Consider the following 14769-nt stretch of genomic DNA (forward strand, 5'->3'; position numbering starts at 1 on the left):
GAATTAGATAAATATCAAATGCCTTTGAAAAGGTGCTCACTTTCAGCACAAGGTCAGATCATCCTCCTCCTTTGCGATGGGAAAATACTAGACTTTGTGGTCTAGTAGGTTTAAATGGTCAACGTATTTCAACCCAGGCATATAACTATCCAATTTTGAGAATGCTGTAGCATAAAATAAGGTGAAATGTAAAAAGAATGGCCATTATCTCAGTGGATTAAGAAGCAGTGAAAGATGACCTTTTCTTCTACTAGGTCACTGGTAGTGCTGACAAGTAGGTTTTCCATGAATGTTTCCCTTTGTCAGAAATGCTGTCTGAGAAAGGCAGGTGACGTTCATAGAGTATGTGTGCTGTGTTCCTAATTCCCTTACTCCTTTTGATTGCTCTCAAACTCTTTTCTGGCTTTTTAGGGTGAAGTACAAGTGACAACGAAAAAGGAAGAAAAGAGCCATTATTTGCCTTACATTTTTGTGCATACTCTCACTCTAAATAAATTATAAAAAACATAATAACCTTCAATTATTAATGAATTAAGTTAAAGAACTTGAATTATTTAAACTCTTGTTTGGGTATTATGTTATTTAATGAAATGACAAAATGTACTCTCTTCAGATTTTTTACTACTGAATAATGTCAAACATTATGAGAGATTTCAAACTGACAGAAAATAGATAAAACAGACACAATAATTTATTAGAGTACTGAGAATAAATACAAATTAGTCTTGGTTTTAGATTATTTATTATTTCATGATTGCAATAATCTAAAGATAATAATCTTCATATTAAAGATGTTATAAGTCTTTGGTATTCTAATGTAATTTAAAAATGCATTTTGATAAGAAAATGTAGACACAGAAATCTATTAAAAGAATCTCCATAAAGATATTTAATTCCTGGCATTCATTAAATACAGCTAACTGTTGAAGATAATTAACACTGGAGTCAATATGCACAATTAAAATCTGATTCTGATCATTGCTATGTGAATTTCATTTCCTCATCCATAAAATAAGAAAATAACAACAAATCTACCTCACAAACTTCCTCAAGAATTAAAATGAGTCAAAATTTAAAGGGAATCCCCTGACATAAAGTGATCCTCATGTGATTGCCTTCTGTGACCCTGATATAATTGTCTTTGTTTCTTATTAAGTAGTATACTTGATGATGGCACAATTATGTCTATTTTGCTTCTCATTAAAATTTCAATAACTAACAGGATGAGCAACATACAGTAATAGCTTGATAGATACATATACCATGTGAAAAAGTCTACTCTATGAAATAAATCAAAGGCAGTAGTACAGTAATAGATAATATCTTACCTATTCATGATAAATTTTAAAATATTTAACAACTAATTAAAGTTGAAATTTTTTCTTGAGAGCAAACTTGCTTTTCAAAATAGATGTTAGTATTGGGGATGTTGCTTGGTTATATAGTGCTTGGTTTGAGCCAAATTTTCTCATTATTTGTAATATATACATATATATTATATTATAATAGTATAAAACTGAGAAAAGTTAAAGAATATACAAATACAAATTTATTATATATATATACATATATATTTCAAATGCTGAGAAATGTTACAAAATTTTATGTTTATGACTGTAAAATAAAGTAACTGAAAGCAAACTTAAGTACTTTTTCACGAATTTTCTCAAAGTATAGAATTTTAACATTTTTATGGTAAAAGGAATAGGTCAATGTTAATAAAATCATGGACATATACTTTTATGTAATACTATAGTTACAGTAAATTTACAATAAATGTTAAAAAAAACATTATGTCTACTTCAACAGTAAAAAAAAAAATTAAAGATAAAAAACAGACACAAGATTCTAAATTAGGTATGTCTATTCACCAAGCTTAAAGGAAGGGACAATAAATTCCAACCACATCCCAAATTTGTATTTTTCTTTGTGCTCTGGATTTTATTACTAATGTGTGTGTTTTATTAACCTGTCCTAGAGCTGATTAAAATATTTCAGTACCTTATGCCTTCTCTTTGATCTAATAATATTCAGATGCATGTTTTGTATGTAGAAATTGTAAAATGCCTGCATTTGGTAAAAGTATCTATACAGTTCATCTAAGAAAATAAGTATAGATTTTAGTGAACCTGTGCCTGGCTTAAGGTGTGATTTTGTGGTGTACTGAGTAACTTTCAGCTTCCCGTGATATATGCTGCGGGTACGATTGAAATATCAAATTAACCAATAGTTAGAATCTTTGAAATTCTATAAATCTGAAATGACAATTCACTTAATTCATTCATTCTTGCTCGGGCTGTTTTGTTGACTCTGAACAAACCTATCTGAACTCAATACTGATGGCAATCATCAGGTCAGTAGATTTTCTAAGGTTTTTAATCTTGGCTTCTTAGAACTTGGAACTGAGGCCAAGGGTACCTTACCAAAAGTGATAAGGTTGACAGGAAATAGAACCTGAATTAGTGAAAATAGATCATACTAAATGATTCTTAAAAACTATCATATTTATAGTTCATTTTCTAAGTTATTTTTTCACATTTCACACATTTTTTTACTTATGATAAATTATTTTTCCTCTTTATGATCATATCAAAGCTTTTGGGGGTCCTACATATTTAATCTTGTCTCAGTCTTTTATGGCCAAATTAAAATATGCACCCTTTATAATATTGACACACTATTAATAAATTCAAAGTGACAACAATTCGAGATTTCCTAAATGACAGACTCAAATTTTGAAAGGATAATCTGTTACCAAAGCAACTATCTTGAATCAAGATGACAAAAATTAGTTAAATTGTTTTGAAGACGGAAATTTTCAACGAATGTTTTTATAGTTGTTTTATAATAGCTCTCAAGAATTAGATGAGATAAAAATAACTTCTTAAACTTTTTCTCCTTTTACCGTTAAACTACTTTTTCATGAGAACATAGACTAACTATATGTAAGACTTGCCCAATTTTTATTAGGACACTAAGGACTAATTTTGATAAATGACTAAGGAAATCTAGTTCTATTTAATGTCAACTAATTAATTCTAAGGGGAACTACTTTTCTGAAATCTCAGTATTTATAACAACTACAGCAAATTATGTACTGGTATCTATTTTTGTGATATATTTTCAACTTTCTCAAATATTAGTTTTCAGGAAAGTGTACCAAAAATGACGAGCATAGAAAGACCTTATTTTTAAATCACCATTGTCTGCAATTCAGTGAGCAGACACTAGAAACAGTGGTAGGCAAATATCCCAGAGAATTTTTTTCAGGGATGTTCAAATTTACGAATGTAACATAGTTTGGGTCTTATTTTTTTACATTTTATTAGTTTGCAAGTTAAGCTAAACTTTTTCAGGAAAAACAGTTGTCTCACCATTGCATACTAATGGTTTTTACAAACAATTTCAAATTTAACAACATTGAAATACTACCCACCTGATCACATGGTTTTCTCATAAAATCTGTGATCTGAGGTCAATTCAATTTTTCCAGTGTAGGGTTTATTTTCTTCATCCATAAAATGAAATACCATTCCCCATGTATAACAAACCCACCAAACATAAGTGATTACAAATAATACCTTTTATTAGATAAACACTGATGGAATTGAGAGATAGGGATAAGGTTCTGGCTCGGTTAGTATATGTGCTTCATAAAATTAATGATACCCTATAGCAGATCAATGTGTATAAGAATCATCTGGGGAGATTTTAAAACACATTCTTGAGCTACAGCCTAAATTGAATCAGTTCATTTCCCACAGTGAGGAAACATGGGGAATCTACAATTTAAATAAGCTCGCAGGAAACATTAGAAGTACTGTCAAGAGTGGGAACCATTGTCCAGATCAATGTTTCTCAGCGGTCTGGGGATCTTCTTAAAATTCAGATTGTCATTCAGTGAGCCTAGATGTATGCAGATTTCTCAATAGCTTCCAGATGATGCTCAAATTGTTGGTCATGCTCCATACTTTGCAGTGTGAGGATTTGTTCTGGATGAAACTATTGAGAAAGTCATTAATATATGGCATAATGATTCAGTCAGAGTCAGAAAGCATCATTACTGGAATGGAACTGATTATCAGTAAATCAAATACCTTTGTTTCACAGGTCTGAGAACTGAGAATCATAGGGATTACTTGACTTAACTATAACATGTAAAGTACACAGGTAATGTAGTAGAAACACCTCCTATTTCTGTTCACAGGGGCTTATCTCATCATGTTTAAACTTTTGAAATGTTCAATTGAAGGGCACTTCATATCATTAATTCCAATTAATGAACTTGGCCAATGTGACATCAATATTAGTTTGACTTTTATGTTATCAATCATTCATCTTGGTTTTTCTCCCCTCAGTAAATTTATACACAATTCTTACAGTGTGTAAGCAAAACACTTATCTTCAATGCTTCCCATCGTTGGCTTCAAGATACAAAAAATCTCTTGTCTACAGAATGACTCAGACTGTCATAGTTTTTACCCTATGGAGGACTCAGAAACATACTGAAAGATTTTTTAAATTATTTAATTGAAGAGGTAGGGGTACATTCATAGTTATTTATATCATATTTTATAAAGCATATTTATCATGATATATAATTCATGTTATTCACTATGCATATTTGAAAGAAAAAGCCTAGCACATTTGAGTTGTTTTCTATAACTATAAATGTAGACAGTTTTAGGGCATCTTGGTAATCAATGAAAACCATAACCTTACCAATTGTTTTTAATTCCCTGTCTCCATCTATTTCCTCTCTCACTCCCTAGGGAATCTATTTAAGACTCTGCCTTGGGATTTTAATTTCTTAATTCCAATGTAGCAGGAAGTCTGAGATAATTAACAATACCTGTGGACATCTGCAACTTTCTAGAGAAATCATTATTACCACAGCATTCCCATCTTTCTACAGGTGGTTCATGGGATGCTACCCTGTCCTCCGTCCTCTACTTCTGAAGGTAATCCCAGGCTTCCACACAGTAGGTGTTACATCTCTTGTTGTTGTTATTTGGTCTTGTTTTTGCCAACTGGTCAGATCCATCAAGAGTGTGTTACTCAGCCCAGATCAACGCAAGTCTATAGAGGTTTCTTGGGAGAAACATTTGAGGAAAATAAATGTTCCTCACTTTAATCATGAGGTAAAATGGTCTGGATCACAGAATTCTGATGACAATAACTGCACAAAGGGAAAAAGCCTGTGTGACCACTAAGTATGAAAATAGTGTTCTTTAGGAAAGAGATTTGCTTATTACAAAGCATGTCCATGCCATTCTAGAAGTTACTTCACCTTCACAACTTGCAGGCTCCATCTCTGGATCCAATGAAGACCTTTTCATTCAAGTCAATTTGAATTGGAATTCATTTTGTCCCCCACAAAAGAATGAACACATCCTTTAATTCTGACACTCACAGCTGATTACATCTGCAAATACCTGGAAAAGTTACTCTTGCCTCAAATTCCTTACCCTCTTTCTCTCTTCATTTACACCCGGCCATCAATTTTTTTTTTAATTTGTCCTTCTGGGGTTAGAGATCTCATCAATGTTAAGATCAAAGGAGGCAAACACTAACTTCTAGACACAGTCTGAGGAACAACACGTAGCGCTTACACAGCTGAGCTATGATTTAGAAGTAGCTATTTCATAATGCTCTAGGGCATACCTAGTATAATATTCCGAGCCTATGATTTTAATGAATGTAGTCACCTTTCTGTTCTACCTTCTTTTTTGGTTTATCAGATTTTTGACACTTAATGTTCAATCAAGTATAAACTCAGAGTCTTCCAGTAAAGATTGGCACAATAAAGTTCCTGGCAAATTAACTTGTCTCTCTGTCTTAGTACCAATATTACAATACAGCCTTCGAGATAGTCTAACCATAATGCCTTGATTATTTATAGTACTGATATTTTCCAGATCCTCCTCATGCACTCTGCCTGAAAAGAACTATTGTGGATATCAATCAAGTAAAAACAAAACAAAACAAAACAAAACAAAACAAAACAAAAAAACAGGGAATGAATTAAGTTTTAGCTTATTGGATTATTGGATAGCTCTGTTCAATCTGAGGGGGCTATAGGACATTTCACAACTCTAAAGAAATTGTAACTTATTTCTCTAAACACAAAGGTGTCTTTATGCGTCCTCACTGTTGATGCAATGTGACCAGCCACCTCACACTACGGCCATTATTCCTTTCCTACTGATAGACTGCATCACTTTCAATTTTAATCAAAATAAATCCTTCCTTCCTTAAGCTGACTCTTGTTAAGTATTTGGTTACAGCAGTGAGAAAAGCAAAAAACACAGGAAAATGAAAGTGATACATAATTTTGAGGGCTAGTGGTGCCTTCTCTGAATGCAGAAGATAAGTGTGTAATCCCTAAGGTCACTGTGCTCCTAAAAGCAAAGACCACTTTTTCCTTTACAGAACTCTGAATGTGCTTAGCTGTGAAAGACTACAATTATCCTTTCTCGACTTTAAAGCTAGATGTCAGGAAAAGGCGTTATAAAACATAACTTCTTGTTAAAAGACTATCATTATCTTCTAAAATTACATATTTGAAAGGACATAAATGGTATAATGATCCCTCTGATGTACAGACTTATTATAGACAAAGGTTTAGTAAGAATGAACTGAAAAGGGGAGATAAATGTTTCCATTATATTGTACTTAGAAATGTTAGTACAAAAATTTAAAAATAAACATGCTAAAGAATTATATTTTGTGACTGTTTACCTAATCTAGTCAGTAAAACCTTAAATATTGGTATGGAAATATGAGAAAATTCTGTAAGTTAGATATAAGCCAATACTTCACTTTTGAAAAATATGGAGAATTACTAAGAGGCCCATGCCTTGTGATGACTGGATCCCTCTTCTTCCTTCTCCCCATACTCTCACCCTACCCTGTGTCTGTATCACTGGGCATGGTTTTAACTATGACTTAGAGAATTTCTGAATAATGGAAGGTTTAAAATTTAGTTGTCTAAAAATAGTCCAATACGATGAATCCTTCACCTCCTCGATGTCAACCATGCGACACTGTAAAGGCATTATCTCAGCTACAATCTACTTTGCCCATTTATTCATCCATCTCTTCAACATGGTCTGTGGACATATTAACAATAAAGTGCTAGTTAATAAGATGTGCTGTGTTTTAATGGTCTAGTTATGTGTAAGGCATACTTGTCCATTTGTAACAACATATAAAAATTTGACTGTAGACACTGAAAATTTTCAGAAATTTCCCACATCAACTTTTGAAGATACTGTAAGCAAGCCCACAAATGGTCTATCCCACCTAGCACATTGCTTGGAATATTAAATAAAAATACCTGATAAAAATAAAATTTAACCTTAAATTTGATGACTAGCTTAATCACAGAAAGGACGTCAGTGCTTTGTGATAGTGACTATGTAAAGGGAGATAGCACAGTATAGTACAATATGAGGCATCTGTGATTTGCTCCTACTCAGATCTCTAAGGTCATCCAGGAAGCTAAATACCCATATGCCTCTGTGGTCATCTTCTCTTTTTGTTTTCCTTTTAAATTTTAGAGCACATTTAAAAACAGCATTATATTTAGAAGACACTATCCAAATTCTCCATAATTGTGTTGTAACTTAAAGATTATTTTAATTGTTGACATTTAAAATAAAATTGCAGTTAGAAGAAGGTGTTGGCACATGCCTACAATCTGAACATCATGGAGGTATCCCATGAGATCATCCTCAACTACACAGTGAATTGAAGGATAGCCTGAGCTAAATGAGAACTTATCTCAAAAATTTCCAAAAATTAAAAATGTAAGTGAAATAAAAAAGTACTGTGCTACCTTTTAAATTTAGTTGATGTTCTAAAAATGCTATATATTACATTTTTAAATGTAATTTTTAAAATTACTTTTTAACATTTGGAATTTTTTTATAATTATGTTTTCATTCTACTCACACAAAAAGTTTTAGTCAATGGCAGTATAGTTTTATTCTTGGAATTTAAAAAAAATTACATCATAAATTTTACAAGAAACTATATATAAAAACAATTTTAGATTTTTTCATGTATTATCATACCATCTTACATTAACCTCCAGATAGAATGTAATATAAATCTTCACAATTTTCTATTAAAAATGAAATTATATCAAGTGCCATTTCTTTATGAGATTAATGGGGCTTAAAATTTAGACCATAAGAAGCTAGAGAGATTAATCAGCAGTTAGTGAGTATTAACTGCTTTTACAGGGGGATCTAGTTTGGTTCCCAGCACCTATGCCAGGCAGCCCATAACCACTTGTTACTCCATCCATCTCCAGGAGATCAAAAAACATTTTCTTGCCTCTGAGTACATATGCACTCACATGCACACACACACGCATGCACGCACATGCACATACACACATGTACACCCCAATTTTTTAAAAAATGAAATAAATTATTTAACAATTATTTTAAAAGAAATATATTTTTAAATTAGCTCATGAGACTGTGAATATGATTTATAGGTTGAATGAAATGTCTTATTAATATTATGTCTTATTAATACATTTAATTCTTTGTCCTTTTAAAAATATGGATGTTATGAATCCTTATGTATATCTAAACTTATATTGAAATAAAACCAAAAATGTATATGATTTTTAAAATATTTATGACTTTGCCTCCAGAATTACTTATTTTGTGAATATTTGGAAACAGGGCAACTGTATCCATCTGTTCAATTAACTATCAGATATGTCTAATACTTTCACACAATTGAACCTTTTATAATATGCTCAGAAATGGACATAAATGTACTATGAATTTTTTTTTTTTTTTTTTTTTTTTTTTGGGTTTTTCGAGACAGGGTTTCTCTGTGTAGCTTTGCGCCTTTCCTGGAACTCGCTTTGGAGACCAGGCTGGCCTCGAACTCACAGAGATCCGCCTGCCTCTGCCTCCCGAGTGCTGGGATTAAAGGCGTGCGCCACCACCGCCCGGCGTACTATGAATTTTTAACACTATTGTGTGTTCTCTTGTGTTATTTAATATGCCTTTTAAAAACTGTATTTAACGTTATTTTTAGAGTTGATGATCATATATTAGAGATATCACCCATTTAGCTAATGGGAAAAAACAATTTCTTGTTGAAAAGTATTACTCAAATTAATTTTATATTTTGCAAAACTACACACATATATATGTGTAGCTAGAGTTTTCCTGCCTTGCCCACAGTCAGGACAAATCTTTGTCACCCGCCAGTCCCACAGCCGCTCAGACCCAACCAAGTAAACACAGAGACTTATATTGCTTACAAACTGTATGGCCGTGGCAGGCTTCTTGCTAACTGTGCTTATAGCTTAAATTAATCCATTTCCATAAATCTATACCTTGCCACGTGGCTGGTGGCTTACTGGCATCTTCACATGCTGCTGGTCATGGAGGCGGCTGCAGTGTCTCTCTGCCTCAGCCTTCCGCTTCCCAGAATTCTCCTCTCTCCTTCTCCCACCTACTTCCTGCCTGGCCACTGGCCAACCAGTGTTTTATTTATTGACCAATCAGAGCAATTTGACATATAGACCATCCCACAGCATATATGTAATTTAACTTTGTTTTTGATTACAAATATTTTGATTTAAATTTGAAAGAAATGAGAACGCAATAGATTTTGTAACTCATACTTAAGCATTGCCACTAATACATAAATATTAAAGTCATATGGATCAACTATGATAATTTTATTTTAGCATTATGTTAAAAATGAGACAATGTTTGAACTTCTAATTTTGAAGAGTCATTTTTAAGTGTAAGTGTTTTCAGCTAAATAAGAAAAAGATAAACTTCTAAATGAGACATCATTGCTTCTGACACATGACTCTAGGAGGTCACTGACTCCAGAACATCAAATTATATAAGAACCACGCTTCTCATGTACCCAATAGACACATTACACAGAACCAGAGGCCCTCATCTTTAATGATTTTTGGTGGGCAGACTTGAAAATTGGAAATATCCCAAAGGATATTTCTTTATCTTGCAAAGTTGATCTACTGCTATTACAAATATTAGTATATTTTCAGGCAGACAAGTTTTAAGAAAGCATGTGCATGGATGGCACTTATCCTTTACAGTGCTCCACAATTGCATGCTCCTTAGAAAGCAAGGTGGTGTGAACCTATCTACAGTTCACACTCCTGCGTGAGACGACTGCTCCACATACAGTATTAGACAAGCAAGGAACAGAAAATGTAACTTTATATAATATTTGACTTTCCTAAGTAATTCTTTTAGAGAACTACATAATAAAAATAATTTTCTCATGAATTAGTAACTGGGATGGTCATTGTGGAGTGTTTTGTAAAAGCACAAAATATTTTAAAACTGGAATGTTGAAAATAAATATGCAACAAGCACATAAATACACGAGGTACTACATGAAATGCCCTAAGGTGTATTTATACATAGAAACACAAACCACAGAATGGTATCCAAAAATTTCATCCATTTTAATAGCCTGTTTAATAATCAATCTTTGCAACCTTGAGATTAGCTGACTGGACCATTATTCCACATCAAATTAGAATTGCAAGATTCACCCATAAATAACAGTGTGATAGAATTTTTCTTTTATAACTTTGGTAAGACCAGAAATACAAAAGCAAACAGAAATACAGTTCTAAGTGATTTAAATAAGATGCCGTAGGAAGACACAGGGAAGTCAAATAAAATACATTGTGGTCTGGGTTAAGTGAAATAATGGCTAAACAGTGAATACATTTGAATTGAAAAGCATGTTAATGGACAGTCATTTAGATGGGTAGAAATCACTTGGTTCATGTCAGGAGATTATCATTCTGGGCTACTAAAAAATGACCTGAATTTAAAGTCAATTATCTTCCTACTTTTGAATATGGAATACTTCAAAGTATTAAGAAATATGGTATATAAATCCCTTAGATTATCCTGACTAATGCTTTTACTAAAGTTTGGAAAAGTAACCTAAACCATTGCTGGGTAGATTTTTGTTGGTGATTTGAGGATTCAAGGCAGTGATGGGAGGAAAAATATTTAAACAACTTTATGGATCTTTGTTGTATGCTAATAATTTCACAAAAATGAACTTTTAAATTAATCACAATATGAAAGTCAAATCAGAAAGGAGAGCCATTTAACTAAAAAGTAAATATTTTCATATATGGGTAGAATATGATTTTTTGAGGTGTTTGGTAATTCAATTTGTTAATAAAAATAATTTTTCCACTTGATTTTCTCTCTCCACGTACAATTAAAACAGACATGTTCATGACATATAGTTTCCCTACAGGTAGTAGCTCGTTAGTTGAAGTTTGACTATGTCCTAATCAGTAGCTATGAAATATCAGCCTTGAAAAGACCCTGTTGTCCTCACAAGGTTTACATATCAATCTAGAATTTCAAAGCCTGAACCTGAAAACTGAATTCTGACTTGAATTTTTCAATTCTCATCCTCCGTTTTGAGGTCAGAATAATTTCCTTTCTCCTCATAGCACTTCAAAAACACATTTGTGTCAGGATGGCTTTGCCACACTGGAACCTCACTAGCTCAGTTCTTTTTGTTGTGGTGTTAATCAGAGATTCTAATTTTCCTCCAACTAGTATGGCATTGACCACCTGCTCAGCCTGCTCACTCACACCTAAGTCTGGACTGGATATATTGATTACATTCAATCCCACTGTTGAATCCTTAGTGATCTTTGGAGGGTAACTTATACTGAGTAAATAAATCAAGGTTATTCTAATACATGTGTGCATCGGCAACTTAACAACCACAGTAGAATCAAGCAGTGCCTCGTTTTCACTCACATCAAGTGTACTCAGGTTGGTAGCCTTGGTTTTCATCACCATTTTCAGAGATGTTTTCTATGCTTGGTTGGAAAAGTCTTGGTCCTTTGAGGCAACTTGTTCCAAAGATGTACCACTATACCCTGAAGCATGCTGCTCCTAACTATGATTGGTCACCAGTGCCCTATCTTTCCCTACAAGGAAATGCTCTACATCATTTCCACACATCCCAGGCAACTTCTTCCCTCGGGAATGACCAATATATACATTTACTGATATGACTTTCCCCCCAAGATGACATGATCCACACTATGATGGCTATTATATATCATTGTCATTCATTACCTGAGATACAAAATATTGACCATAAAATATGAAAAGCAAAGAACATAAACTTTTACACTCAGTAAATCTGACTATAATAAAAGTAAATATGGGCATCATCAATTTAGGGACCATTTTCATAGCTACAGAATTCTCTGGCACTGAAGAAATCTCAGTCTACATTGGTCCTTATACAGACAGAGTTATACAAATGCACTGACCTCCACTAAAATAGCAACTGAAAAATATTTGGATGAGCTCACTTGGAGGTCAGCAGTTCTTTCTAATTGTGAGCTTTACATATTCTTGTTAAACAAACCTGTATATAAGAAGCATGTAAAAAAAAGAAGCATGTTAAGTAACAATATAAGTGAGAAGCATCTAAGTCATGCTCAAAATTAATTATATATATATATATATATTATATATGAATTATATATATATATATGAAGGAAAACACTGGAAAATGAACAAACCAACCTTTTCTTTTCAAGGGAGGTTCTTCTATTTCTCCTAAATCAAGAAAAAAAATAGAAAATTAGCATAACTGGGAGCAGGGATTTGCTCTTTACTCATTTTGCTATTTACTCATTTTTTTGCAAGCTATTGCTTTCAATAGTCCTGATTCTTACATACTTTGCTACCTAAATTCCAAAGTACATGCTTTGTTTATATATACTCACCTAAGATGGTTTCATTTTATGAGTTTAATAAAACTGCAGCAGTGCTCCAAGTTACTGCATTATAGCTCATGCATCATATTAATTTCAATTTTCTCTGTTTATTGTCACTTCTCACAGGGCCAGAACAGAAATAAATTCAGAGAAAGTCATAAAAGGGTTTCTAATAGTCAGAATTTTCCTGCTGGGTAAGACTGAATGGATAATCTTGGATGAGTAAGAGTTACCATTTTTTTAAAAATTCATTTAACAGACTGGATCACTGTACTTTCTCCTTTGCAAACCCTCTAGATGCCAATTTATATACAGCTTGTTCATCCATTTACTTTTGTTCATTATATGTGAGCTGCTACCTTGTGTAATATTTAAAATGTATCTTTCCATTCTATACCTCCATTTGATTCCATCACTGCATGTTTTGATTGGGCTTTTATTAAGATTGGTTACTGCCATGCGACTATTACTATGGCTTGCTTGTACAAAACACATGATTGTTGGTTTTAATATTTTTGTTTCAATCCTCCTAGACATGAACTTGAAAAATAGCTACTCCGTCTCAAATAAACTGTAATCTGTTGTGGTTTTATTTAGTTGTTTATATTAAGAATCCCTGCTATAATGCCACTCTAATAGCAGCATTTAATTTTGATATCTTTTCCATAATGGCAGATAAACTATAAGACTAAAGCCAAATGGAGAGCGATTTACTCTATTTGGCAGCTTACTGGAGTGCTTTTTGTACTCAGACATGTATCCATTTTAGTTTAGCCTGCCCAAGTGCTCCTTTGGGCTAAACCGTCGGCTAGCCAATGTCAAGTGTGCCCAATTCCCAGTCATAGGTGTTAGATACAACTCTGTGTCCTGGGTACCTTTATCAATGTCTTCATCTGCATCCTCATCCTCCTCATCACCTTCAGATGAGATGATGTCAGAAAGCAACGAAAAGAAGCCGTAGATCCAGTCAGTAGTTTCCTCCACAGCATCATTTACAAACTTTAAAGGATCTGAGCCAATCTTGGCAATGGAGCTTGCTGAAAGACAGGAAAACCTTAGGTCATTGCCAGAGAACCTAAGAAAATTTGTTTCCTAGAAATATCTCTAGGCTACTTGTTTTTGCAGAAAAGAAATACATTTCTGCTGTAGTATGATCATAAAATAGTATATAAATACATAAATACTTGTGCATACATAAATGTATATGTACATATATGTATATGTATATACATACATATATCAAAGAGAAGTAACTTAAATCATCTGGTACTAAGCATTACAGAATTAACAAAAAGAAAATTACCTTAGTAATGACTATAAAATAAATATATGGGTTGGTTCGCAAAAATTAGGAATAAATCAAATAATATATATTTTCATTACATAAGTGTGAAAGTCACTGAGTTATAGTTGTTCAAGAAGGTTGAAAAAGTCATTGGCCCATGGAATGCTTCACAGCATCATGGAGAAGATGACCATGTAAATCTTCACATGAAGCCTACAAACTTGTTATGGGTTATATATACAGAGAGAGAAAGAGAGAGAGAGAGAGAGAGAGAGAGAGAGAGAGAGAGAGAGAGAGAGAGAGACAGAGAGAGAGACAGAGAGAGAGACAGAGACAGAGAGAGACAGAGACAGAGAGAGACAGAGAGACAGAGACAGAGAGACAGAAAGAAACTTGGAGTTATCAAGGTGGTGATTTTTTCAAATTCAGCAAAGTTCATTAAATTTAAACATTTTGAAATTCTAGTATCTTAAAACTTTTTAAATGTAAACTCTTTAAACTTAAACTTCAATAACAGAATTAGGTAAAACTTAAGCCTATGAATCACACTATTATTGTGTCTTGGAAGATTTTTTAAGTCATAAAATGAGAGTTTAAATTAGAAAAAATACAAATTTATTGGAATTTATAAAATGCTGTTCTAATCATATGAAAATTTTTCTGAAGACAGAAAAGTAGTTTCTAA

At 32.9% G+C, this 14769-nt stretch overlaps 2 protein-coding genes across 22 annotated transcripts in view; one reads left to right on the forward strand and one right to left on the reverse strand.

Moving 5' to 3' along the window:
- The window catches only part of LOC143268873 (uncharacterized), an 84223-nt gene extending 82804 nt beyond the window's left edge, over positions 1–1419 (forward strand). The window contains exon 6 of the transcript XR_013045014.1: positions 412–1419. The gene's annotated coding sequence lies outside the window, so the exon portion shown is untranslated. The remainder of the gene's footprint in view (positions 1–411) is intronic.
- Positions 1–14769, reverse strand: part of Trdn (triadin) — a 373213-nt gene that overhangs the window by 281645 nt on the left and 76799 nt on the right. For all 21 annotated transcript variants that reach the window (XM_076552516.1, XM_076552525.1, XM_076552513.1 and 18 more), the window contains exons 3-4: positions 13675–13836; positions 12606–12638 (exon numbers count right to left, since the gene is read on the reverse strand). In XM_076552516.1, the coding sequence (XP_076408631.1) occupies positions 12606–12638; positions 13675–13836 (195 nt within the window). The remainder of the gene's footprint in view (positions 1–12605; positions 12639–13674; positions 13837–14769) is intronic.

The sequence above is a fragment of the Peromyscus maniculatus genome, chromosome 16, assembly GCF_049852395.1.
Source record: "Peromyscus maniculatus bairdii isolate BWxNUB_F1_BW_parent chromosome 16, HU_Pman_BW_mat_3.1, whole genome shotgun sequence".
Lineage (NCBI taxonomy): Eukaryota > Metazoa > Chordata > Mammalia > Rodentia > Cricetidae > Peromyscus > Peromyscus maniculatus.